Source organism: Chrysemys picta, chromosome 3 (genome assembly GCF_011386835.1).
Source record: "Chrysemys picta bellii isolate R12L10 chromosome 3, ASM1138683v2, whole genome shotgun sequence".
NCBI lineage: Eukaryota > Metazoa > Chordata > Testudines > Emydidae > Chrysemys > Chrysemys picta.
Genome location: NC_088793.1, coordinates 168,273,997 through 168,299,141, shown reverse-complemented (window position 1 = coordinate 168,299,141; position 25,145 = coordinate 168,273,997). Strand labels below are relative to the sequence as shown.

The 25,145-nt window shown below is 42.5% G+C and overlaps 1 protein-coding gene across 8 annotated transcripts in view; it reads left to right on the top strand.

Moving 5' to 3' along the window:
- The window catches only part of HHAT (hedgehog acyltransferase), a 354,454-nt gene that overhangs the window by 232,968 nt on the left and 96,341 nt on the right, over positions 1 to 25,145 (top strand). For all 8 annotated transcript variants that reach the window (XM_024101211.3, XM_005301226.4, XM_024101209.3 and 5 more), the window contains one exon: positions 1,061 to 1,205. In XM_024101211.3, coding sequence (XP_023956979.2) covers positions 1,061 to 1,205 — 145 coding nt within the window. The remainder of the gene's footprint in view (positions 1 to 1,060; positions 1,206 to 25,145) is intronic.

Sequence of the window (25,145 nt, the reverse complement as noted above, 5' to 3'; positions counted from 1 at the left end):
CAGCATCCTTTGTCACAACATCCTGCCTTGATCTGAATAGCTGTGAGAGGCTGAACTCTTCCTGGCTAGTTTCCTTAACTCCCATGGGAGTTTGGAATGTTCACTACTTTGCGAGAAGCATTCAGATTCTGAGAGGATGAGTCCCTAAATAAAGACACTTTTGGAACCTGAAAATGTGGTGTACAATATATGTTGTTCTTTATACAAGACTGTAACTATACGGTATGCTTTCTTAATCTGATTTACCATAATGTTATCTTTGTAATTCATTTTAACAGCTGAAACCTAAAGGAGGACAAAACTTTTTAAAATTGTACAGCCAGTATTAATTTACAGTGTGGTAGTCTGCTCCAAGGTTATTGTGGTGGTTAACTTGACTTATACGCTGCATTAACAACAATGGCAAAAATTGTCTTGCCAGTGTAAGTAGTTATACAATACCTAGGTTCGCCTCTGGAATGACTATGAGCAATGATGTCACAATTTATAGCTTAATTCACTTTCCAATCAAAATATTTGTTATTTTTATAAGCGAACTTATTGTACTAAACAATTCTGATTTAACTGAGGCATCTGTCAGCGAATGCTTATTAACTAATCAAAAGTGAACTTGCTATTACCTAATCGAAAGTGTTAGTGGCTCTTTAAATCCTTTATATTTGGACAGAATCACTTTAGTGCTTTGAAACCAATTGGCTATTAGAACCTATTGAATACCATTGGCCATATAAGAAGATGAGTTTGCTGCTCAACTCACTAGCAAAATGCCTCAAGGAAGATAATGAAAACTAAAAATGATCTGTTACATTGAAATCATTGTTAAAGCTGTATTTGTTACTCAGTCAAAACTCCCAATCGGTTCAGTGGAAGTTTTGCCAGAGTATAAGCACTTCAGGATTTGTCCCATAATGATTTGGTCTCGAGTCTGAATGCTTACCAGCCATCATTATGTTGCATTTTCCAATGTGAGTTGTAAAAATGTTATTGCAACAACAGTTTCTCTGTATTTTTGGAGTGTTAACTCTGTGTTAACCTTATCTATCTTTTCGTTTCTTGTCAGGATCGTTTTTTCTCACCAAAAATTTGTCGTCGACTTCATGCTGCCCTAGCAGCTGTTTCCACTTCAATGTTGATTTTATCCAATCTAGTGTTTCTCGGAGGAAATCAAGTTGGGAAAATCTACTGGAACAGGATCTTTGTGGAAGGCAAGTTATTTCAACATGCTGTAGGTGATAAGGCTTTCAAATGTTTCTTTGGGATTGCAAGGTCAGATTGTCATCTCAATACCCCTGTGAAAAGCTGAAGTAATTCTCTTGACAGTGTAACAGAGATCAGAATCTGGCCCACTGAATCTAAATAACTATAAGTGGATTGTTTAATAGTTGTTCTCCTTCACTTAGAGTATCAGTCCTCCTCTACCATCAGAGGTTGAAGGAGATAGTTCCCCTGTCTGGGTGCCAGGCTTGCCTAGAAGTGAATTGACACTAATGAACAGGTACTAACACTAAATAGGCAGGATATGATCATTTGGCCAGGCTGGAAGATTCTCTCTCCCCCCGCCCCCCCCCCCCATTTTAACATTAACACATCACATACACCAATACAAACACTATCCCACCAAATCCAATGCAGTGCATGCTCTCTGTGAAAGAAACCCCATGAACAAAGTGAGATCAAGGCTCTGTGTCCAGCTAGTGCTACCATACAGTCAGAGCTGAGCAGTGATAATCAAATGCCTCTGTGGTAGATCTGCCTGGGTGGATGTCCTGCTGATATTTATTAAGGGATGATTCTTCTTGTGAGGGAAGTACCCACAGGTTCCTACATTCATATGCTCCTCAGTGAGACCATTGCTGTCTCATGCTTCTCTGGAACTTGTATAAAATGGCTTCTCCCTGTGCTGTTTTCTCCTGCCTTTCTTTTACCTTAGCTTAGGGCCCAGCTTAGTTCAAAGAACTCACTTAGGAATCATCTTAACAGAGTGAACTTTTTCAGGGGTCATACGATGTTCAGTGAATGTCTCTCTATAAAGGCAACCGAAAAAGAAATTAATCCACAAAACTTAAACACAATCCAATTGCATGAAGATAGCTAACATAAATATTTTAGACTAAAATGTAGTGAAACATTCTTTGGTTTTTATTATTTTGGCAGCACTCGTAAAGCCAACAATGCACTGCATCCTTGCTGTTTAGTATTTTCAAGGAAAAAGTTGAAAGGGTTCATTTACTATCTGATCAACTCTTGGTTTGTTTATTTGTTGTTTTTCTTGGTCAATGTAAATACAACTACAGAGACAAGGTGGGTGAGGTAATATCTTTTATCGGACCACCTTCTGTTGGTGAAAGAGACAAGCTTTCAAGCTACACAGAACTCTTCTTCAACTCGGAAGGACAGCCCTGTGTAGCTCGAAAGCTTATTACCTCAACCACTTTGTGTTTCTGATATCCTGGGACCCACACGGCTACAACAACACTGCAAACAACAATGTAAGCACAGCTAAGGAAAGACGACAAGAACATTGAAAAAGGTAGAGTTGCTAGAAGTATTTATTGGTATCTGACTATTAATATACACTATGGTTTCTGTTCCTACAAGTAATAGTTACTGAAAGTTCATCCACGTCTATAGTTTGCTGCAGAGGTTTTATAAAAGACCCTTTGGAACTAAAATCTGCCCTTATTCATGAGAAGGCTTTAGCAGTTTACACAAAGTTGTATTTTCATCTTCTGAAGGCAATCATCATAACATATAATTGATTGGAGGTTGGTTTTTGTTTCTTTTGTTTATTATTAGTAAAGATTTTATCTTCTAGTCCTTGGTTAATTATTGTGCCTTTAGCTCAGGGGGGGGAGGGGTTCATCAGTACAGAATGAGATATTACAGAGTGCCTAGGTTTGGAATAACAAATTAGTGTAATCATTCAAAACTTTGTTTTCCATGTTAATTTAATCACATTATCTTTATTTTTAAGAAGCTGAAAACATTGCTTAGCAGAGCTCACATACTTCTGTTAGGAAATTCAGTGTCACGTGTTTCATGCCCGTATTCTGGTATCATGCACATGGCTATGAGTATTTGCTACTACAGAGCATGTCTAAAAACTGTACTGCACTGACAAAGGTGGATAACGAACCAAAAACAGAAAGTGGTCTTAAATTTTGCTGACCTTGCATTCTTTATCTGTTCCCACATCTTCCTGCTACTGAACAAATGTCATGTGTTGAGTGCTGTGTTCTCCATTGCAAATCAAGATGAGCTATTCAAACTCTCATTGTTTAATTTAAAATAATTAAAATTGTTGTACCTGTGGGAGACCTAACCATCTACAAATATTTTTAGGGTGTAGACTCTAAGGGTGAAGAGAAATAATTTAGATCCCACATGAACCCATCCCTCGGAATGTTTAAATCAAGATTAAACAGAGCATTATGGTATATGCTGTCAGGGTATTCTTGTGTCAGTCAAAAGATGGACTAGGTGACCTGAAAGGTCTTTTTAGTCTCTAATTTTTGTGATTAAATGTGTAAAGTAAGAGATTAAACACTGAAAGTTTTTGACTTATTTGGAAAATTCCTTTTTTTTACATTTGTGTCCTGTACAATACCAGCAGTGTGACGTTCACATGTGTGGTTTTCTCTTTTGCCTTGTGGCACTGATGAACTGTGGATGGAATGTGTTGTTACTAGAACATTAAGAGGAGTCCAGTTTAAAATGGGAGGTGATCCCAGTGGTCAAACAAACTTCATTTGGGATCTGTTTACAAGGGGGCTCAAGCCACCTGTCTTCCGTTGTTTCCAAAGCTGTGCCTCTGCATGCAGCAAAGTTCCAGTACAAACTCCGCAGTTTTTTTCTTGTTTTGTTTTGTTTTGTTGTTGCTTAAGTGATCACATTTACAGTAGTCAAAGGGTTAGACTTCAAAATCAAAATTGTTTGGTAGGTTTTGCTTCAGATAGTAATGAATATTGTACAGGTGTCCAGGGAACTATCCGATTTAGGAGAGTCCTAAGGGAGTGGGGATGAGGGAGGAGGAAGTACACTTGAGTACACTGATGTGCTACTAAGGGGTGGTCTACACTGGGGAGGGGATCGATCTAAGATACGCAACTTCAGCTACACGAATAGCGTAGCTGAAGTTGCGTATCTTTGAATCGAATTACCTGGGGTCCACACGACACGGGATCGACGGCCACAGCTCCCCTGTCAACTGCGCTACCGCCGTTCGCTCTGGTGGAGTTCCAGAGTCAACGGTGAGCACGTTCGGGGATTGATATATTGCGTCTTAACGAGATGCGATATATCGATCCTGGATAAATCGATTGCTACCCGCCGGTACGGTGGGTAGTGGAGACGTACCCTAAGACAGGCTGGATGAATCTCTAAACAGTTTGAATCAAAACTGTTAGCTTTGGGTTGGAAAGAGAAAAAATGTTAAATTAATTTGGGATGAAAAATAACACCAAAAGTCATCTGCACACTCTGTCACTCTTTAACCTCTGCAAGAAATTCACCCCAGTTTGGAAAGCCCAAACAAGTCTTTGCACCATGTATACCATGAGAATGGGGCTGCACAGGAGAGGCTATGGATTATCTTCCTAGGCTAGGGCATGGCCACATTCCGTGCAGTCTGTGGAGCAGGACTTTATAATAGGCCAGTGTGGATTTGGGGGTGGTCTGGGGAGGCCATAGGTTCCATGGGTGTAGTGGGTTACAACCCCTGTATAATGGTGTGCGGGGTGTGGGGGAGGTAAAGAACTCCATTTTGGCGCATGGTCTGAAATAGCAGCCATAGAGAGGCTATGTTCTAGCCCTTCAATCTGTGCAGGAGTAGGAATGGTGAGTTACCTACAACCCCCTCAGAATACCAAGTTGTCAGGCTTTGTGTATGTGCCTATAGGGGCAGCAGGGAGCAGGTAGAAGGAGGTGGAGACATGAATCTCACTCCTGTTGTCTTTACGAGGTGATTGTTTGCAAAGTTATTCAAAATGTAAATGGTGAACCTGAATGACTTAATAATACTATATATTTCAATGCAGACATTAAAGCTACAACTACAGGCATTACTGAATTGACAGGTCTCAACAGGTAAAATAAATCTTGGAATGGCAATATGTAAAAAACACCCACTGGGTGACAATCTGCGCTAACAACCTGTAATTGTGGCTTTTATGCAGAACATCTAATCATGGTGATCAGAATGCTACTTCAAAGAAATCCGAGTTCTGTTCTTAAATTACTTTCTAAAATAGATGAGTTAGTTTGTATGAAAGCTGCTGGACTGAAATATTCTATCCACAGCACAGGTACAGCATGAGCAGTTACAGCTCCGGCTTCCTCAGCACTGCCCAACCAATGGCACTTCAACCTTAAACTTGATGGAACAACAGTGGGGCTGTGAAGGCAGTTCACAAGCTGAGCCTATTCAATGCTGGTCTCTGTGCTGATATGCTGAGGCTGCCAAAATGGGTAATTTAGTGTCTGTTGTTTTCTTGGGTATGTGTTGTGGATGCTTGTTCTCTAGAAACTGAATTGAGGTTGATACCTTAAGCTTTTGATTTTCATAGAAGTTGCATGGAATCCCCCCCCATCTTTACACCTGTTTTGTGTGGGGACAGCATTCCACGCAAGACCTACAACATCCTTTTACAAAGTGAAAATTTATCAGTGAAACTAGTAACTGTGTATGTGTGCAGTCAAATATTTTTTAATTGAATCCCTGAAATTTAAGGACTACTAGGCAGTAAGGCTTCAGTCCTGCAAAGAGAACCACGCATGTGGACGATCACTGAAGTCCCCGTAGCTCCATGTAGGCAGAGAGCTCTGCCAATACATTTCTTTCCAGCATCAGGACCTAAAGTAGTAGAGTTTCATTAAGAGTACACTAGAAATATTTTTTTAATGGACCCAATTCTGAAGTCCGCATTGGGCAAGCTACACTGGTCTACAATTTTTGAGAAGTCGTCTGCTTCAGAGATAAAATGTGCTATTTATTATGTATTTTGATGCGCTGAATTCAAATATGACAATTAAAACAACTGGCTACTGTTTCTAAGATATTTAAGTTTTTACATTTTATGTCTATGTATATTATGTAATAGTAGAGTTTTAATAATAAATTGTAAACCTAGGTCTTTTCATGTGTTTATGGTTGCTTTACATGATAATATTTCACCTGTCCTGTTTATGTAACACTTTAAAAAATCAGCAAAAGGGTTATATAAATAAAATTTATTATGAAACAAAAGGCAATAAACTATTCTGTACATAGTTTAGTCCTATTCAGTGTCTACTCGGCGCTTCTTGGCTTGTCTCTTGTATTCATTAAATGGAGCATCTCTTGTCACTGTCCAGCAATAGTCTGCAAGCATTGATGGGCTCCATTTGCCCTGATAGCGTTTCTCCATTGTTGCAATGTCCTGGTGAAATCGCTCGCCGTGCTCGTCGCTCACAGCTCCGCAGTTCGGTGGAAAAAAATCTAGATGAGAGTGCAAAAAATGTATCTTTAGTGACATGTTGCAACCAAGGCTTTTTGTATGCCTTGAGGAGGTTTTCCACCAAAAACCTGTAGTTGTCTGCCTTGTTGTTTCCAAGAAAATTCATTGCCACTAATTGGAAGGCTTTCCATGCCGTCTTTTCCTTGCCACGCAGTGCATGGTCAAATGCATCATCTTGAAGAAGTTCACAAATCTGAGGACCAACAAAGACACCTTCCTTTATCTTAGCTTCACTTAACCTTGGAAATTTTCCACGGAGGTACTTGAAAGCTGCTTGTGTTTTGTCAATGGCCTTGACAAAGTTCTTCATCAGACCCAGCTTGATGTGTAAGGGTGGTAACAAAATCTTCCTTGATTCAACAAGTGGTGGATGCTGAACACTTTTCCTCCCAGGCTCCAATGACTGTCGGAGTGGCCAATCTTTCTTGATGTAGTGGGAATCTCCTGCACGACTATCCCATTCGCAGAGAAAACAGCAGTACTTTGTGTATCCAGTCTGCAGACCAAGCAAGAGAGCAACAACCTTCAAATCGCCACAAAGCTGCCGCTGATGTTGGTCATAGTTTATGCAGCTCAAAAGTTGTTTCATGTTGTCATAGGTTTCCTTCATATGGACTGCATGACCAACTGGAATTGATGGCAAAACATTGCCATTATGCAGTAAAACAGCTTTAAGACTCGTCTTCGATGAATCAATGAACAGTCTCCACTCATCTGGATCGTGAACGATGTTGAGGGCTGCCATCACACCATCGATGTTGTTGCAGGCTACAAGATCACCTTCCATGAAGAAGAATGGGACAAGATCCTTTTGACGGTCATGGAACATGGATACCCTAACATCACCTGCCAGGAAATTCCACTGCTGTAATCTGTAGCCCAACAGCACTGCCTTACTCTTGGGTAGTTCCAAATCCCTGACAAGGTCATTCAGTTCACCTTGTGTTATGAGGTGTGGTTCCGAGGAGGAGGATGGGAGAAAATGTGGGTCCTGTGACATTGATGGTTCAGGACCAGAAGTTTCATCCTCTTCCTCTTCCTGGTCTGACTCAAATGAGAATGATTCTGGTGCATCAGGAACCGGCAGTCCTTCTCTGTGGGGTACTGGGCATATAGCTGATGGATTGTTTGGATAATGCACAGTTCACTTTTTCTTCTTTGAAACACCTTTCCCAACTGGAGGCACCAGGCAGAAGTAACAATTGCTGGTATGATCTGTTGGCTCTCTCCAAATCATTGGCACTGCAAAAGGCATAGATTTCCTTTTCCTGTTCAACCACTGGCGAAGATTTGTTGCACAAGTGTTGCAGCATATGTGTGGGGCCCACCTCTTGTCCTGATCTCCAATTTTGCAGCCCAAATAAAGGTGATAGGCTTTCTTAACCATAGTGGTTATACTGCGCTTTTGTGATGCAAAAGTCACTTCACCACAAATATAGCAGAAGTTATCTGCACCGTTCACACAAGTACGAGGCATCTCTGCTCACTTTGGCTAAACAGAAATGTGTCCCTTTGCAAAATCAAACACTGACAAATAAGAGAGCATGACACTGTATGATTTCTAGAGATGATATAGGGCAATTTGTTCGGCAGAGTGATGTAAGCGTCGTTATGATTGCATCATCCATGATTTCTAGGAATAACATGATGCAATTCATATCATGTATGATGCAATACCAGCTTCAGATTGCATCATTCATTGTTTTACCTAAAAAGCAAGTACTGTCCAAACCCAGTCATAGATTTATTCATAGATCAAGTCAAAGATGTATTTTAGTCATTTCTGGTTTAAATTGAGATCCCTTCCCTTTATAACTCACTTATCCTCCGCCATTCCCAAGTCAAGGGTCATATATACTGACCCAATAGCATATCTTGAAAACTAGAGCCAATCAACAATTTTAAGCATCATTTTCGTTCTCAGTGACCCAGAATTAGTAAAGTTTGACAACATTTATTTCAGAAGCATTTTGGCTGTAGAGCAGTGCTATCATTGTCTCTAAAGGGAGTTTGCTAGAGTAAACTCTAATGGATTGAACCCAGGTCGCAGTGATTGCTGCTCTACAAAAGCACTCTCAGCAACTCCCTGTATGGACAGCTGCCCTTATTAGTGAAAAGCAAAGCTTATTTAAAAACTGCACAGGTAACAGTACTGCTCCTACCTTCTGCCCTGTGCAGATGGAAGATAAATTCAGTTCTCTTCCGAATTTCTGTGATCATCAATAAGGCTACGTTTTAGTCATAGGTATTTTTAATAAAAGTCATGGACAGGTCGCGGACAGTAAACAACAATTCACGGCCCATGACCTGTCCATGACTTGTGCTGTATACCCCTAACTAAAACATGGGTGCTGTGGGGCAGGGGGGCGGCCCAGGAGAATCATATGTGCTCTGAGGCCAGGGGTGCCGCAGGTGCTCTGGAGGAGGGGAAGGCCAGGACTCCTGCTGGGGGAGGGTGGGCGGGCGGCCCGGGACCCTTGCTGCTGCTGGGGGGTGGGGTTTGGCGGTGCTGGCAGGCTCCAGGTGCATGGCTCCACGGAAGCGGCGACATGTCCTAAGTCTCCTAGACAGAGGCGCAAACAGGCAGCTCTGAGCGCTGCTCCCGCCCCATGCAATGGCTCCACAGCTCCCATTGGCCAGGAACCGCGGCCAATGGGAGCTGCAGGGGTGGTGCCTGTGAGTGGAGGTAGCGTGCAGGGCTGCCTGGCCACGCCTCCGCCTAGGAGATGAGGGACGTGTCGCTGCTTTTGAGGAGCCCCCCCCCCCCGAGGTAAGTGCCGCCCAGAGCCCTAACCCTCTCCCATGCCCCAACCCCTTGCCCGAGCCCTGAGCCCCCTCCCACACCCAAACTCCTGCTGGGGTGGGAGGGCGCGGTGGCCCTAGACTGCCCTAGCAGCAGTTGGTGCTGCTGGCCCAGAGGCTGCCCAAGCTGCTCAGGCGGCCCCTGGGTCAGCTGCACCGGCTGCTGCAGAAGTCACAGCGGTCCTGGAAAGTCAGGGAATCTGTGATTTCTGTGACCTCCGTGACAGACTCGCAGCCTTAATCATCAATTCCTTCTTTTACAGCAAAATCAGTAAAGCAGGTATCCATGTGTATCTGGTCTTAAGTCAAATACAATACCAGTCTTTCAACTAGTCTTCTGAATGGTAGTAATCAGGTTTAGACATGAACAACTATACAATAGCAGTTATTATAAATAAATTGAGGAAAGTGTTTTTTTTTTTCCCCAAGAAATATTGGCACTAGGTACAGAAGCCTGTTTTACTAACTGATACAATTGTGAATTTTCCTGTTGTCATATAACCATAGTACTGTTTCCTGGGGTTCTTAGCCATTGGACAAGGAATTTTCAGCAAAGCAGATTTTTCTATTTTGCATTTTACTTCAAACGAATTAGGGGATACATTATAGCATGTTAATCAACAGTTTTCATTAGCATTTTATAAATAATTTTTTTGCAGTTGTAAATAACAATCTGTTGTGAAAATTACGTGAGAAACACTAAAAAGAAGGCATTGCTTAACTGGGATGATGGTACAATAATTTTAAATGTTTCATGAGACAGTGTTTGCTGGGATCCTGAAATATTTGCTCGGTTTCACATTTGCTAGTTTTCTTTAGCATTAAGTAGGATAGAACATGTGGTGACACATATGAATATTTAATTAGTCATATTTCTGATGCAAGCTAAAACTGTTGTACTGTACAAAACCAAACCTGATTTCTCAATGACAGGTTTCAGAGTAGCAGCCATGTTAGTCTGTATCCGCAAAAAGCTTAGGAGTACTTGTGGCACCTTAGAGACTAACGAATTTATTAGTCTAGCAGCCTCTTGGTCATATTCCAACATAAGCTTTCGTGGGCTACAGCCCACTTCTTCGAATAACATATATTGAGGAGATATATATACACACATACAGAGAGCATGAACAGGTGGGAGTTGTCTTACCAACTCAGAGGCCAATTAAGTAAGAGAAAAAAAACTTTTGAAGTGATAATCAAGATAGCCCAGTACAGACAGTTTGATAAGAAGTGTGAGAATACTTACAAGGGGAGATAGATTCAATGTTTGTAATGGCTCAGCCATTCCCAGTCCTTATTCAATCCTAAATTGATTGTATCTAGTTTGCATATCAATTCCAGCTCAGCAGTCTCTCATTGGAGTCTGTTTTTGAAGTTTTTCTGTTGTAAAATAGTCACCCGCAGGTCTGTCATTGAATGACCAGGCAGGTTAACATGTTCTCCCACTGGTTTTTGAGTATTATGATTCCTGATGTCAGATTTGTGTCCATTAATTCTTTTGCGTAGAGACTGTCCGGTTTGGCCAATGTACATGGCAGAGGGGCATTGCTGGCACATGATGGCATATATCACATTGGTAGATGTGCAGGTGAATGAGCCCCTGATGGCATGGCTGATGTGATTAGGTCCTATGATAATGTCACTTGAATAGATATGTGGACAGAGTTGGCATCGGGCTTTGTTACAAGGATAGGTTCTGGCTGTTTGTTTGTTTATTGGTTGGGAATGGAGAAGCCTTCATCTAAACAGAAACAGACTAAACCATTCTTTTTTTGCTAGTTTTTAAACAAGACCATGTATAAACCCTTTCAGAATTCAGCTGTTCACTGAAGTTACAGGGCAAAAATCTTGCTGCTCCTGTATGGGTGCACTGGGAAATGGGGCATAGGGAGATTCTTCCAGAGCCTCTTACCAGCGCAGGAGTCAGGCAAAATATAGACTGGATATGCCCAGTCAGGTTGCAAATGAGTCTACGTCCTCACCCCAACTTCTGTGCCTGCTGATGATCTGGCAGCTTGCACCCTGGGCAGTGCACATTGCACTTTTCTGCACCAAGTGTGCTACATGCCCTCGCAGTGCACCCTCATTCATTTTGCCTTTGTCTGGCTTGTGCAGACGGAATGCCTTCAAGCTCCTCCACACTTTTGCACCACCCTCATCCCACAGCGTTTCTCGCAGGAGCAAGGTTCCAAGCTGGTGGGCAGCGAGTTGTTTCCATTCTACGGCCATGCAAGCAGTCATTAGACAAAATGACAGCTGCTACATCACTTGATGTAATAAAAACACACATTAGCATGGAAGGTTGTCACAGGACAGATACTTCTTGCTTTGAAAAACTTCTGAGGCTCTGCCTCAGTGTTTATTTTCAGTAAATGCTGGCTGACTTGGCATTTGTCTAGCAGCAGGGGACCATCATCCTGTGACCACATGACATTCAAACGACATTATTTCTTAATGACATTAAATCATAGCACTGAAAATGATTCTCATGGGCTATATTTATTTCATTTTATGGAAATTGGGTGATGAATTAATCTCATTTTGAGGGGACTCGCTGAACACCATGATCGTTCAGGGCTCGATCCTCCCTGCGGGAGCTTTGCCATTTGCTTCAGTGGCAGCACAATATGGTCTTTCCTTCTACAGAAAATCACTTGATTATTAGTGGTTGATCCTCCCTTCTTTGTGCATCAAAAATAATCATTTACAATAGCATGAGTTACTATTTATTCTTCATATAGCGTCACTGATCTGCATGGGACTTTAGAGGCAAATATAGAGGGCAGGTCCCTGCCACAAACTATGATTTTACAAACTATGGGCTGAATCCTGTCAGGTGCTCAGTATCCACTGAGATGTCTTGAGATCATAAACTCTCATTCACTTCAGTAAGGCTTGAGTATGGTCAGTACTTTCTAGGATCAGGCCCGATATAGCACCTATAGCAACATGTGGATAGGGTTAGGTGGTAGGGAAGGCATGAATGTGTAAATCTTTGGAAGTACTGTACAGTCCCGTTTATCCAAATGGCTGGGGGGACAGCCGAAACTTTCCAATAACTAAGCATTCAGATAAACGTAAGTCCTATTTTGAGCTGCTGCTTCACTGCATGTAGCTCTGTTAGTTAATCACCCACTAATAATTTCTCAATTAGCCTCTTAGTACCTGTTAGCGCAAATCAGCAGCTTTGTACTTTTAATGCTTAATGTGTGTACTTTATTAAAGAGTAAAAAAATTACTATATTGAGTTTCTTAAAACACCAAAATTGTATTAAAAGGATGTATTTAAATACAATGTTGGTATTTATAATAAATTCAAAGTTGCTTTTTACTCTTTAATAAAGTACAGAGCATTAAGCAGTAAAAGTACAAAGCACTTGATTAGTACTAATAGGCACTAAGAAGCTCATTGAGGAGTTATTAGCAGGTGATTAACAGGGCTACATGGAGGACATACCATGGATTTGGATAACTAGCATTTCGAGTAGAGGGAGTTCGGCTGTACAGGAGGGTTCTGTAATGAGCCACCCAATACAGGGGGAAGCAAATGGGTGTGGATAGTCCCCGAAGAGAGAGACCAGAGAGCCTAGCAGGTGGGATGTCCCAGTATCTGCATGGTCCTTTGCAGTTTACCCAGTGGATAAAGAGGATCCCCTGAATTTTTCTGCCTTGCCCCATACCGGTATTCACTGGCCATATTCCTTGCCTGTTGAGGGGAAGAGGGGACTAGTTCCATGGTTATTCATTCATAGAGTTTAGGATGCATGTTTACCCAAGGGGCTCAGTTTTTTTTAGTTAACTCCTGTGGGCCAGTGAGTCTCAGTATGTAGTCAAAGTACAGTTGTATGCAATGTAGTGGCTTCTATTTGTAGGGATTTGTGCAAACCATTTCTTCGGGATTGATTTGAATGGATTACCACCTTCATGCTTGCTTTGATTTGGGATTGAAATAAACCCCAAAAACTCAGAGAGCTCAGTCAAAACAGCTGAATGTCATTTAGTTTCATGTCATTACCCCTTGCTCAGTGGCTTATGCTGCAGGTTTGTATTCTTCCTCTTTAAACTAATCTTTCCTGATCAAGTCTGTCGTGCAGTCCATTTCGTTCTACATTGCACTCCATGGTTTGTCCTCCGAAATTCTGGTTCTTCTCCAGACCATTCTGTTCAGTATTATAGGATGAGAATTTACACTTGCCACTGTGTTACTCAGAAACTTAAAGCCAGCTTTTTCAAACAACGGCTTTGAATGCTATATTGATGGATTACATAAATTAAAAAAATATTGCATAGCTGCATGTGTCACCACAGGCAGATGTCACATTCTTTCAAATGATTTATACCTCTTCACATACAAAGGATATTTGTTCTTACAGCTGCTTATTTTACAATCTTATTTGGTGGGCGGATTTCATTGGTACGTGAGCTGGCAAAGATCCAAGAAAACCGAATGTGGCTATTTCTCCTGGCAATTTGCAATGAGTTAGAGAGCTGGCAATTTTTCTGTGCAGGCGAGAACTTTATAAAAACAAATATTTGCACACTATTTTAAGAGTTAAAAGAAGAAATTAATCCACTGGATTAATTTGGACACTCAGTTTTCTGTTGAATTGAATTATTTTGGACAGGCATTCTATTTAAAACAGATACAGAGCATTGCAATTTTAAAGTTAGAAGTGGTTTGTGAACTTGCATTTGTTTAAAATCATAAGTCTCAATCCTGCAATCTGATTGATGCAGATAGGTCCCGTACACCATTGGCACAACACATGCATAGAGATCTGCCTGCGCTGATCTGATTGCAGGATTGGGGCCACAGATAGTAAGCTCTTATTTTGTACATCATGTTAAATGTTTCTGTATGTCCAAACTACTGCAACCAGAGATAACAAAAGTACAATATAATGTCCATACAAGTAAGTGTGTGTCTATTTAGAGTTAATTTTGTATGTGCTTTGTATGTGTTTCACATTTTTTTAGACAGAAAATGGAGGGTGGTTCCTACAGCTTGTGTCCCCCAGTCTACTGGGAGCATCCTTCTTCAAAGCACTGTGAGTCAATAGCGACACACATAGCTATCAGCTTTATAGACCTAGACAAACATTTTCAAAAGTGCTTAGGACACTTAGGCCAGGTCTGCACTACAAACTTCTGCTGGCATAGCTATGTTGGTCAGGGGTGTGAAAAGTGTGATCCCTGACCAACACAGATGTGCCAGCAGAAGCCTGTACTGTAAATGCAGCTATACTGCCAAAACTATGATTTTACCACTATAGCGTGCAATAAACTGTAATGGCAAAAGTGCAGTTTTGCTGGTATAAGCTGTGTCTACACTAGGAGTGCTTTGCTGGTATAGTATAGTGGCTCTCAACTTTTCCAGACTACTGTATCCCTTTCAGGAGTCTGATTTGTCTTGCGTACACCCAAGTTTCACCTCACTTAAACTACTTGCTTACTAAATCAGACATAAAAATACTAAAGAGTCTCAGCACACTAATTGTGAAAAATTGCTGACTTTCTCATTTTTACCATATAATTATAAAATAAATCAATTGGAATGTAAATATTGTACTTGCATTTCAGTGTGTAGTATATAGAACAGTATAAACAAGTCATATGAAATTTTAGTTTGTACTGACTTTGCTAGTGCTTTTTATGTAGCTATTGTAAAACTAGGCAAATATCTAGAGGAGTTGATGTATCCCCTGGAAGATCTTTGTGTATCCCCAAGGGATGCATATCCCTGGTTGAGAACTACTGATATAGTATACCGGTATAGCTATCTTGGCAAAGTGCTCCTAGAGTAGACCTGGCCTTTGGAGCCAAAGACCCATTGATGCTCAGGTGTTTTTGAAAATTTTACTCTGTCTGCACTGCATGGGCAGAGTGGATAAAAACATTTCTTTAAATTAAATTAAAAATCAGATTTAAAATAAAATTAAACTAGATTTTGTTGACTTTAATTAAATTTGCATGTACAGTAACAGTATCTGTGTGAAGGTTACATTCACTGTCATTTATTAGCATAATTTAAACCGACAAACAATTGTGAAGATCATTGGAGTGGATCAGTGTTCTGCATTTCCATGTCATCAAAGAAGCTTCCACAGTATCGCAAACCCTGGGAAACAAGCAGAGAGAACTGGAATTCCTGGCACAGTCAAGGAATTATGATCTGGAATAACAGAGACCTGGTGGGATAAATCACATGACTGGAGTACTGTCATGGATGGATATAAGCTGTTCAGGAAGGACAGGCAGGGCAGAAAAGGTGGAGGAGTTGCATTGTATATAAAAGAGCAGTATGATTGCTCAGAGCTCCAGTATGAAACTGCAGAAAAACCTGAGAGTCTCTGGATAAAGTTGAGAAGTGAGAGCAACAAGGGTGATGTCGTGGTGGGAGTCTGCTATAGACCACCAGACCAGGGGGATGAGGTGGACGAGGCTTTCTTCTAGCAACTAACAGAAGTTACTAGATCTCAGGCCCTGGTTCTCATGGGAGACTTTAATCACCCTGATATTTGCTGTGAGAGCAATACAGTGGTGCACAGACAATTCAGGAAGTTTTTGGAAAGTGTAGGGGACAATTTTCTGGTGCAAGTGCTGGAGGAACCAACTAGGGGCAGAGCTCTTCTTGACCTGCTGCTCACAAACAGGGAAGAATTAGTAGGGGAAGCAAAAGTGGATGGGAACCAGGAGGCAGTGATCATGAGATGGTTGAGTTCAGGATCCTGACACCAGGAAGAAAGGAGAGCAGCAAAATACGTACCCTGGACTTCAGAAAAGCAGACTTTGATTCCCTCAGGGAACTGATAGGCAGGATCCCCTGGGAGAATAACATGAGGCGGAAAGGAGTCCAGGAGAGCTGGCTGTATTTTAAAGAATCCTTATTGAGGTTGCAGGAACAAACCATCCCGATGTGTAGAAATTATAGTAAATATGGCAGGCGACCAGCTTGGCTTAACAGTGAAATCCTTGCTGATCTTAAACACAAAAAAGAAGCATACAAGAAGTGGAAGATTGGACAAATGACCAGGGAGGAGTCTAAAAATATTGCTTAGGCATGCAGGAGTGAAATCAGGAAGGCCAAATCACACCTGGAGTTGCAGCTAGCAAGAGATGTTAAGAGTAACAAGAAGGGTTTCTTTAGGTATGTTAGCAACGAGAAGAAAGTCAAGGAAAGTGTGGGCCCTTACTGAATGGGGGAGGCAACCTAGTGACAGAGGATGTGGAAAAAGCTAATGTACTCAATGCTTTTTTTGCCTCTGTCTTCACGAACAAGGTCAGCTCCCAGACTGCTGCACTGGGCAGCACAGCATGGGGAGGAGGTGACCAGCCCTCTGTGGAGAAAGAAGTGGTGCAGGACTATTTAGAAAAACTGGATGAGCACAAGTCCATGGGGCCGAATGCACTACATCTGAGGGTGCTAAAGGAATTGGCGGATGTGATTGCAGAGCCATTGGCCATTACCTTTGAAAACTCATGGCGATCGGGGGAGGTCCCGGATGTCTGGAAAAACGCTCATGTAGTGCCCATCTTTAAAAAAGGGAAGGAGGAGGATCTGGGGAACTACAGGCCAGTCAGCCTCACCTCAGTCTCTGGAAAAATCATGGGGCAGGTCCTCAAGGAATCAATTCTGAAGCACTTAGAGGAGAGGAAAGTGATCAGGAACAGGCAGCATGGATTCACCAAGGGCAAGTCATGCCTGACTAACCTAATTGCCTTCTATGATAAGATAACTGGCTCTGTGGATGAGGGGAAAGCAGTGGATGTGTTATTCCTTGACTTTAGCAAAGCTTTTGATACAGTCTCCCACAGTATTCTTCCTGGCAATTTAAAGAAGTATGGGCTGAATGAATGGACTATAAGGTGGCTAGAAAGCTGGCTAGATTGTCGGGCTCAACGGGTAGTGATCAATGGCTCCATGTCTAGTTGGCAGCCGGTATCAAGCGGAGTGCCGCAAGGGTCGGTCCTGGGGCTGGTTTTGTTCAATATCTTCATTAATGATCTGGAGGATGGCATGGACTGCACACTCAGCAAGTTTGCAGATGACATTAAGCTGGGAGGAGTGGTAGATACGCTGGAGGGTAGGGATAGGATACAGAGGGGCCTAGACAAATTAGAGGGTTGGGCCAAAAGAAATCTGATGAGGTTTAACAAGGACAAGTGCAGAGTCCTGCACTTAGGACGGAAGAATCCCATGCACCGCTACAGACTAGGGACCGAGTGGCTAGGCAGCAGTTCTGCAGAAAAGGACCTAGGGGTTACAGTGGACAAGAAGCTGGATATGAGTCAACAGTGTGCCCTTGTTGCCAAGAAGGCGAACGGCATTTTGGGCTATATAAGTAGGGGCATTGCCGGCAGATCGAGGGATGTGATCATTCCCTTCTATTCAGCATTCGTGAGACCTCATCTGGAGTACTATGTCCAGTTTTGGGCCCCACACTACAAGAAGGATGTGGAAAAATTGGAAGGAGTCCAGCCGGGGGCAACAAAAATGATTAGGGGCTGGAGCACATGACTTATGAGGAGAGGCTGAGGGAACTGGGATTGTTTAGTCTGCAGAAAAGAAGAATGAGGAGGGATTTGATAGCTGCTTTCAACTACCTGAAAGGGGGATCCAAAGAGGATGGATCTAGACTGTTCTCAGTGGTACCAGATGACAGAACAAGGAGTAATGGTCTCAAGTTGCAGTGGGGGAGGTTTAGGTTGGCTATTAGTAAAACCTTTTTCACTAGGAGGGTGGTGAAGCACTGGAATGGGTTACCTAGGGAGGTGGTGGGATCTCCTTCTTTAGAGGTTTTTAAGGTCAGGCTGGGATGATTTATTTGGGGATTGGTCCTGCTTTGAGCAGTGGGTTGGACTAGATGACCTCCTGCGGTCCCTTCCTGATATTCTATGATTCTAAACCCCAAAATGTTCAAAAATTGTGAATCAGACCCAAAAAACTATGAAATTGGCTTTAAAAATAGTTTGCTTTAAATACATTTCAGGTTATTTTAATTTGCCACCTGGGTTTTTTTGTTTTTTGTCTTTTTTAGCCTTCAAAGATCATGTTTTCCAGCTTGCTTTGCAATCATGAGGGGAGGGCTAGCAACATTTTTTTTTTAATGAAAATTGAGATTCTCATATAGTCACTTGATTCTAGGTGCTGGGACTTTCAGGCAAAAATGCCTAAAATCTCAACACTAGTGATAAAATCTCAAGAGGTTGTGAGTATGGGTATATACTTTAGAGACTGCAGCCAATTTTATTAAAAACTGTGGGTGAGATTTTTCAAAAGTGCCTACATGATTTTGGGTCAAAAGTCCCACTGACTTTCAATTAATCTTGTGCCCCAAAGACACTTAGGTGCCTTGGAAAATCCCACCCTATGCATACAAATGGACAAAGACATGTACCTTGGACTGTGTTATTCTTCTCTAAAATCTTACTATTGTAGTTCCTTTTGTAGAAACTTCTACCTAGGTTGTCGTAATGTCTAGCTGTGAAGACCGATTGCACTAGACCTTGGGGGAAATCTGAGAGCCTAGAACATTCTAAATTGCCATTATTTGTTGATCAAGATTACAGACTGCCTCACAACAACCTGTGGCAGAACATGATAGTGAGCCCATAAGTAGAAATAAAATCACTTTTTATACACATTTTGTGAAAAACTTTTATTTTTTGATCTGTCAACACATCTGAGGTGCCTTGTTGCACTGGGAGGCTGAAGGCATAATAATCCATGCCTCTGCACATAGGTGCTGGAACAAAGGGTGCTACCACACCACCTAGTTCGAAGTGGTTTCCATCTGTGATAAATGAAGGGGGGGGGGGTAGCTCCCTTTTATAGACACCCAGCCAGCCAGTAGCTATAAAATCCCTGTTAGTAGTTGTTCTCTACTTGCTTTACCTGTAAAGGGTTAAAAAAAGCCCATAGGTAAAAGGAATGGAGTGGGCACCTGACCAAAAGAGCCAATGGGAGGCCTAGAACTTTTTAAAATGGGGGGGGAAAACTTTCCCTTTGTCTGTCTGTTGTTCTCCGGAGAGAGGGGACAAGGCTGGGACTATGCTGTAAGAGCTTTGAGCCAGGTATGGAAACAATCAGATCATACCTAGAACTACTAATTTAAACCCCAGACATGTAAGTATATCAGGGAATGTCTAGGAAGACACGATTAGGTTTATCTCTTTTATTTGTTATTGGCTTGTGGACTCTGTGCTAACCCCAGGTGCTTTTGTTTTGCTTGCAACCTTTAAGCTGGACCTCAAGAAAACCATTCTTGATGCTTAATTATTTTAAATCTAGCAAAAGCCTGAGTTCCCAGGTGTATTTTCTTTCTTTTTGTTTTTAATAAAATGTACCTTTTTAAAGAACAGGATTGGGTTTTTTGTGTCCTAAGAGATTTGTACATATGTTGTTTAATTAGCTGGTGGCAATTTTTCTTTGTTTTCTTCCTCAGCTCTTCCCCGGGGTGGGGGGTGAAAGGGCTTGAGGGTACCCCACAGGCAGGAATTTCCAAGTGCACCTTCCTGGGTAAAAAAGGGTTTTTTTGCATTTGGGTGGTCGTCAGAGAGAAGCTGTAACCTTGGGAGTTTAATACCAGCCTGGAGTGGCCAGTATTAATTTTTAGAATCCCTGCGGGCCCCCATCTTCTACACTCTACATGTGGGGAGAAGGCTAAATATAAATAATTTGCCTTGTATCCAGAAGGGTCCCAAAGTAAATCACAAACTGTTCTGTCAGCTGTACAGGGATCATGGCAGCTGCTAGTAAAGTGAAGCCATCCTTGCCAGATAACATCTGCTTTAATGATGCACAGTAGCACCACACAAGGATGTAGGACAATCATCAAGGTTATACGGTGTATTACCCTGTCCAGTTAAAACTGCAGGTGGATATTATTTAGGGTTTAATTATCATAGTTGGCAAGGAGAACAGGATTAACATGCCTATACTGTGAGACTTGCCATGGGGTATTTTAACAGTTCCAGCCATCAGGACCTCAGTTTTATATCTCCTCACCAAGGCTGCACCTCCAGCAACACAGTGCCCTGGAACACTGTGCTGTGATGTGCAGCACCTAGACTTTGGAAACCTGTCATGAAAACATGAGTTTGGGCCAGTTCTGCTTAGCTTGTAAGACCTAATGGAATTACAGTACAAAATAGAATGGCTGCATAAATAGGGTACTTGGTTTTATCAGGTTAATGACCCAGTTCCTTGGATTTATAGGTCCATTTTAATTAGCCCACAGATGGAGGAATAGATTAAATTGAAGAAAAATTACGAGGATTACTATAGTAAATTCATCTGTAAAGCGCAATTGAGACACTATCCTAAGTGCTTCCATAGCTAGCAAGTCAGTTCTGACACACTCCCCTGATGCTGTGAGGCTCACAATTTCATTGAATAATTAAGATGATTGATTTCATGGAATAATTAAATTGATTTAAAATATTGGCATTGTGCACCCAAGGAAAAAGACTAAGCACAGCAGAAAAAATGTCTCTTCCTCTTTCCCTTCCCTTTTTCTCATGTAGTTATTTGTGGATTCCCACATACTAGCGAATACACACTGAGACCCAGTGGTGATGAAAGGTGAAAGCCCACTGATGTGGTCTTGTAGTGGTGTTTTGCCAAGGTGTTATACATTGCTTAGTTTGCTAGTCAAACAGTGCAAGGAGGTGTTACCTCCATTAGTTTTATTTCCTATCCCTGTTACCCAGGGGTAAGCACTCTGAAGAATATCTTAACCTTCCCTGTTGTAACAAGATCAGAATTTGTCACTGAGCTTCCTGCATCTATTTTCTGGCAAGCTCATAAGGGCAGTCAGATTTATATGTTAAATTCTGCTTCCATTATGGTTAGTGGTGAAACACTAATCTCTGAGTCGTTTATAGCCACTGTGCCATGTGGTAGTGTTTAATCACCTTAAGAAGTGTGCATCTTTTATGACGATGATAATAAATTGTTGTTTTAATTTTTTTTAAAGCATTTGCCTATTTCTGCAGTCTGCATGTGGAAAACAGTGAATAACCTAAAAAAATCAGGATTTCATAACACTGACAGTCGTGCATCCAACAATATTATAACATTTGGCGTCTGATTTACACACACACACACACACACGCTTCCTCATCTGTTTTATTAGACCCATAAATAAGCCTTATATCAAATGTAATAATCTGTCACTCAGACAGCCAAGAAATCCATTGGTCTGAGGATTTCTTTCTTGATGATGTACAATATGAATTCTTAAATTCTGGATTTTTGAGCTGGCTGTGTAAAGGTTATTATTCTTGAAGTGTGGAGTGGATAGAAACACCAGGGCATGATATTTATGTTTGGTTGTTATTACTTTTTTTCCTCACTGACAACAAATAAAAGTGGTTGGAGAAGTTCTATTGTTCGGGTTGGAAAGTGGCTTCTACAGTAATTTTTAATTTTGATAGAAAAGTGTGAGTGTTTTAACCCATTATCTGCGGGTTAAAATCCAGCATATAGAGAGAAATAGTTTGCAAATAATCAAAATATGTTTACACTTGAATATTATGGCTAAGAGTCGTTTTCTCTGCAGCTGAAAAGCACACTTTCTTTGTAATATAACTGTTTCAAGCATTCTCTTTTTACAAATAAACTGTATATTTCTGACTGAAAACCACTGCTCTAGAGAATTTTAGCATTCCACTAGATAGTATTAACTTTGGCTTTTAACATCTTAGGCTACATCTACACTACAGGGGGGAGTCGATTTAAGATACGCAAATTCAGCTACGTGAATAGCGTAGCTGAATTCGACGTATTGCAGCCGACTTACCCCGCTGTGAGGACGGCGGCAAAATCGACCTCTGCGGCTTCCCGTCGACGACGCTTACTCCCACCTCCGCTGGTGGAGTAAGAGCGTCGATTCGGGGATCGATTGTCGTGTCCCATCGGGACGTGATAAATCGATCCCCAAGAGGTCGATTTCTACCCGCCGATTCAGGCGGGTAGTGTAGACCCAGCCTTAAATTGCAATTTTTGTTTCAGACATAGGTCTGCTATGTACTTTAGTTTCTTTTATACTCTTTTCGGTATCATACATAACAACATTTCCCACTTAGTTGCATTTTTGAAGCTGCAGAGCATACTACAGAATATGCATATGAAACTAGAACCTGCATATGACATTTATCCCCATTATTACATCTCAAACATAAGATAAAAAGAGCTGACATTTCACTCTAATCTCAATGTAGGGTACTAATTGTCCATCTCTGCCCACATAATGAATCTCCCAAATATTCAGTATTTAAAAACGATCTAGCTGAAACCTGGTTCGAAATGTGAAAAATGAAAGACCTGAATAGCTCAAGACAATTGCTAAGGGAATGTGCCGCCCTTCACCTTAGCTTAGGTTCAAATTATTTCCAAGTCAGTGGTGACTATAAGTTTATATTCTTCTTCAAGTGATTGCTCATGTGCATTCCACAATAGGTGTGCGTGCTCGCCACTTGCACCGGTGCTGGAAGTTTTTCCCCTAGCAGTACCCATAGGGGAGCGCCACTAGCGACCCCTGGAGTGGCATTGCCATGGCGCGGCATAAGGGGCGCTGCTCGCACCCCCCACCCTCAGTTCCTTCTTGCCACCAGTGAAGGTGCTTCGGAACTGCTCTGCTGTAGCTTTCCCTGTTTGGACTGTCGTTTAGTTCATAGATAGTACCTGTAGTTTAAAAAAAAAAAAAAAAGGTGTTAGATAGATAGAGTAGAGAAGTGCGCCCAGGTCAGGGTTTAAGTTGTGCAACACCCGTAAATGGCCTATACCCATAAGTGATCCGCACACTAGTTGTTTACGCTATCTTGGGGAAATCCACCTCCGCAACTGCTGCAAGATCTGCAGATCATTTAAGCCTCAGACCAAAAAAGAGCGGGACATATGGCTCTGAGCCATATTGATGGAGTCAGCCCTGACCCTGGCACCACTATGCCGCTTCGAATTGGCACCAAGCACCGCAGCATTGGTGTGCGGCAACCCAGCAGTGCCCTCCACCAGGCGGCACCGCCCCCCATCCACGGGACACTGTAAGAAGATGAAGAAGCGATCTTCTCCGTCAAGCCACCGGGGCAAGGCTGGGGGCAAGATTAGACCCACGTTGGGCAGCTCTCGATCCCCCTTGCCCTCGCGGCCTCCGACTCAAGTTGAGCGGAGTAGCCCAGCCCACTCCGAGCCAGCCTCCCTGGACACCAGTGGCCACATACGGGTGCCCTCCACGCAGGAGGCTCTACAGGAGGCTTGAGATGTAATGTCTCTCCCTGAACCAGCTGCACCGACTCCAGTGGCTTCCCGGTCCAGAGGCAAGCCGGCGCTCAGACTGCCACAGTCACCACCCGGGCAGTACCGTTCACGGTCGAGGGAAGGTTCCTGACGCCGTTCTTCACAGAGTGACCACCCTGCTCGCAGCCCACACCGGTCCCCATCAACCTCCACCAGATTGTCTGGCTGGGTGCCGAGCAGCAGGGAATCCAGGCATGGCTCTGCATATAGGGAGCGCAGGCCTCGAGGTCAGAGCATGCGCCGCCGGGACTGGAACAGACGTCACTGGCGGTCGGTGACTCCGAGAAGCCACCATAGCCCCTCGCGGTACCAACGTCGACGCTGCTCATGCTCTTCATCCCAGTTGAGGTCCCTGGCATGACCCCACTCCCACAGCACCAGGTGTAGATCGCCAGCAACTGGCCATAGCAGATCTGCCCAATGGAGCCGTTCGCGGAGCAGCTGTTACAGATGGTACTCCCGCTCCTCTACACTGAACTCAAGGTCTAAAGCCCGGCACTGTTCACGACACCATTACTCGTCCCCATCCTGAGATAGCGGCTGCTCATATCCCAGCCTGGCCTCCCCTCGGAGCCTACAGTCAGTGGACCGGGCAAGTCTAGCGGGGCAGCCCGCTCCTACGGTGCCACAGCAAGTCAAAGTCAAGTCATCTCAAAGAGCACCAGTTACAAAAAAGGTACCTCTCTTTTATCTGACGGTTTGTTACTAATTTGTGGTATGTGAACTGAGGAGGTGGATTGAGTTCAGCTGCTGGTGGACAGGTTTGTTCATGTCACAAGTGGTATCTTCTAGTCTTAGCAGACTGGTCAAGCAGAGAATAAAGAGAGAGCTACAGTTTTCCTTTTCCAGTGCTGCTTTTCCACAAGCATGACATTCACATTAGTTTTGATACTACTTCCAGCAGCAAAACCAGACTGAATCCAATCAGTCTTACCCGTGACCTAGGTAGAGTACTCTTAACATCAGGTGTTCTTCCTCACACTGGTCTCTTTCGTTGCTGCTTAATTGATCAAAAGTAATCACTATGCCAAAGGAGATCTGTGTGACCAGTGCAGTAAAACAGGCCACTGTGTGAATTAACGCTCAAAGGCAAAAGTAGGATCATCCTGTATTACTAGGCCATCAGTAAAGTGGGCCAGCGTTGAATAGTATTTTCCCTCAGAGTCTTCAAACTTCATTAGGTCCATCACTCTCCGAGAGCTGACTTTATATGTAGCACCTGTTGTGTCAAACAGGTTCACACACTCCACATTTCGATGACAGGTGAACTGTCAAAGTGACTTGGCTAAGGTTCCAGGGTAAATCAGAGGCAGAACCCAATACAGAACCCAGGAGTCCTAATTCTCTCCTGGTGTAACCAGTGTCACACTTCCAACAAACAATGTATTTGCAATATAACTTATTGATTATGCAAGTTATCTCAGTGTTTAGTCATATCAGCCATATCATATATTGTTAAGTCATCTAACATGTCCGTCACTGGGGAGGATGGTTTTCAAGATAGATATTACCTGCCTTATTTATTCTGCTTGGGTGAACACACCAGGGGA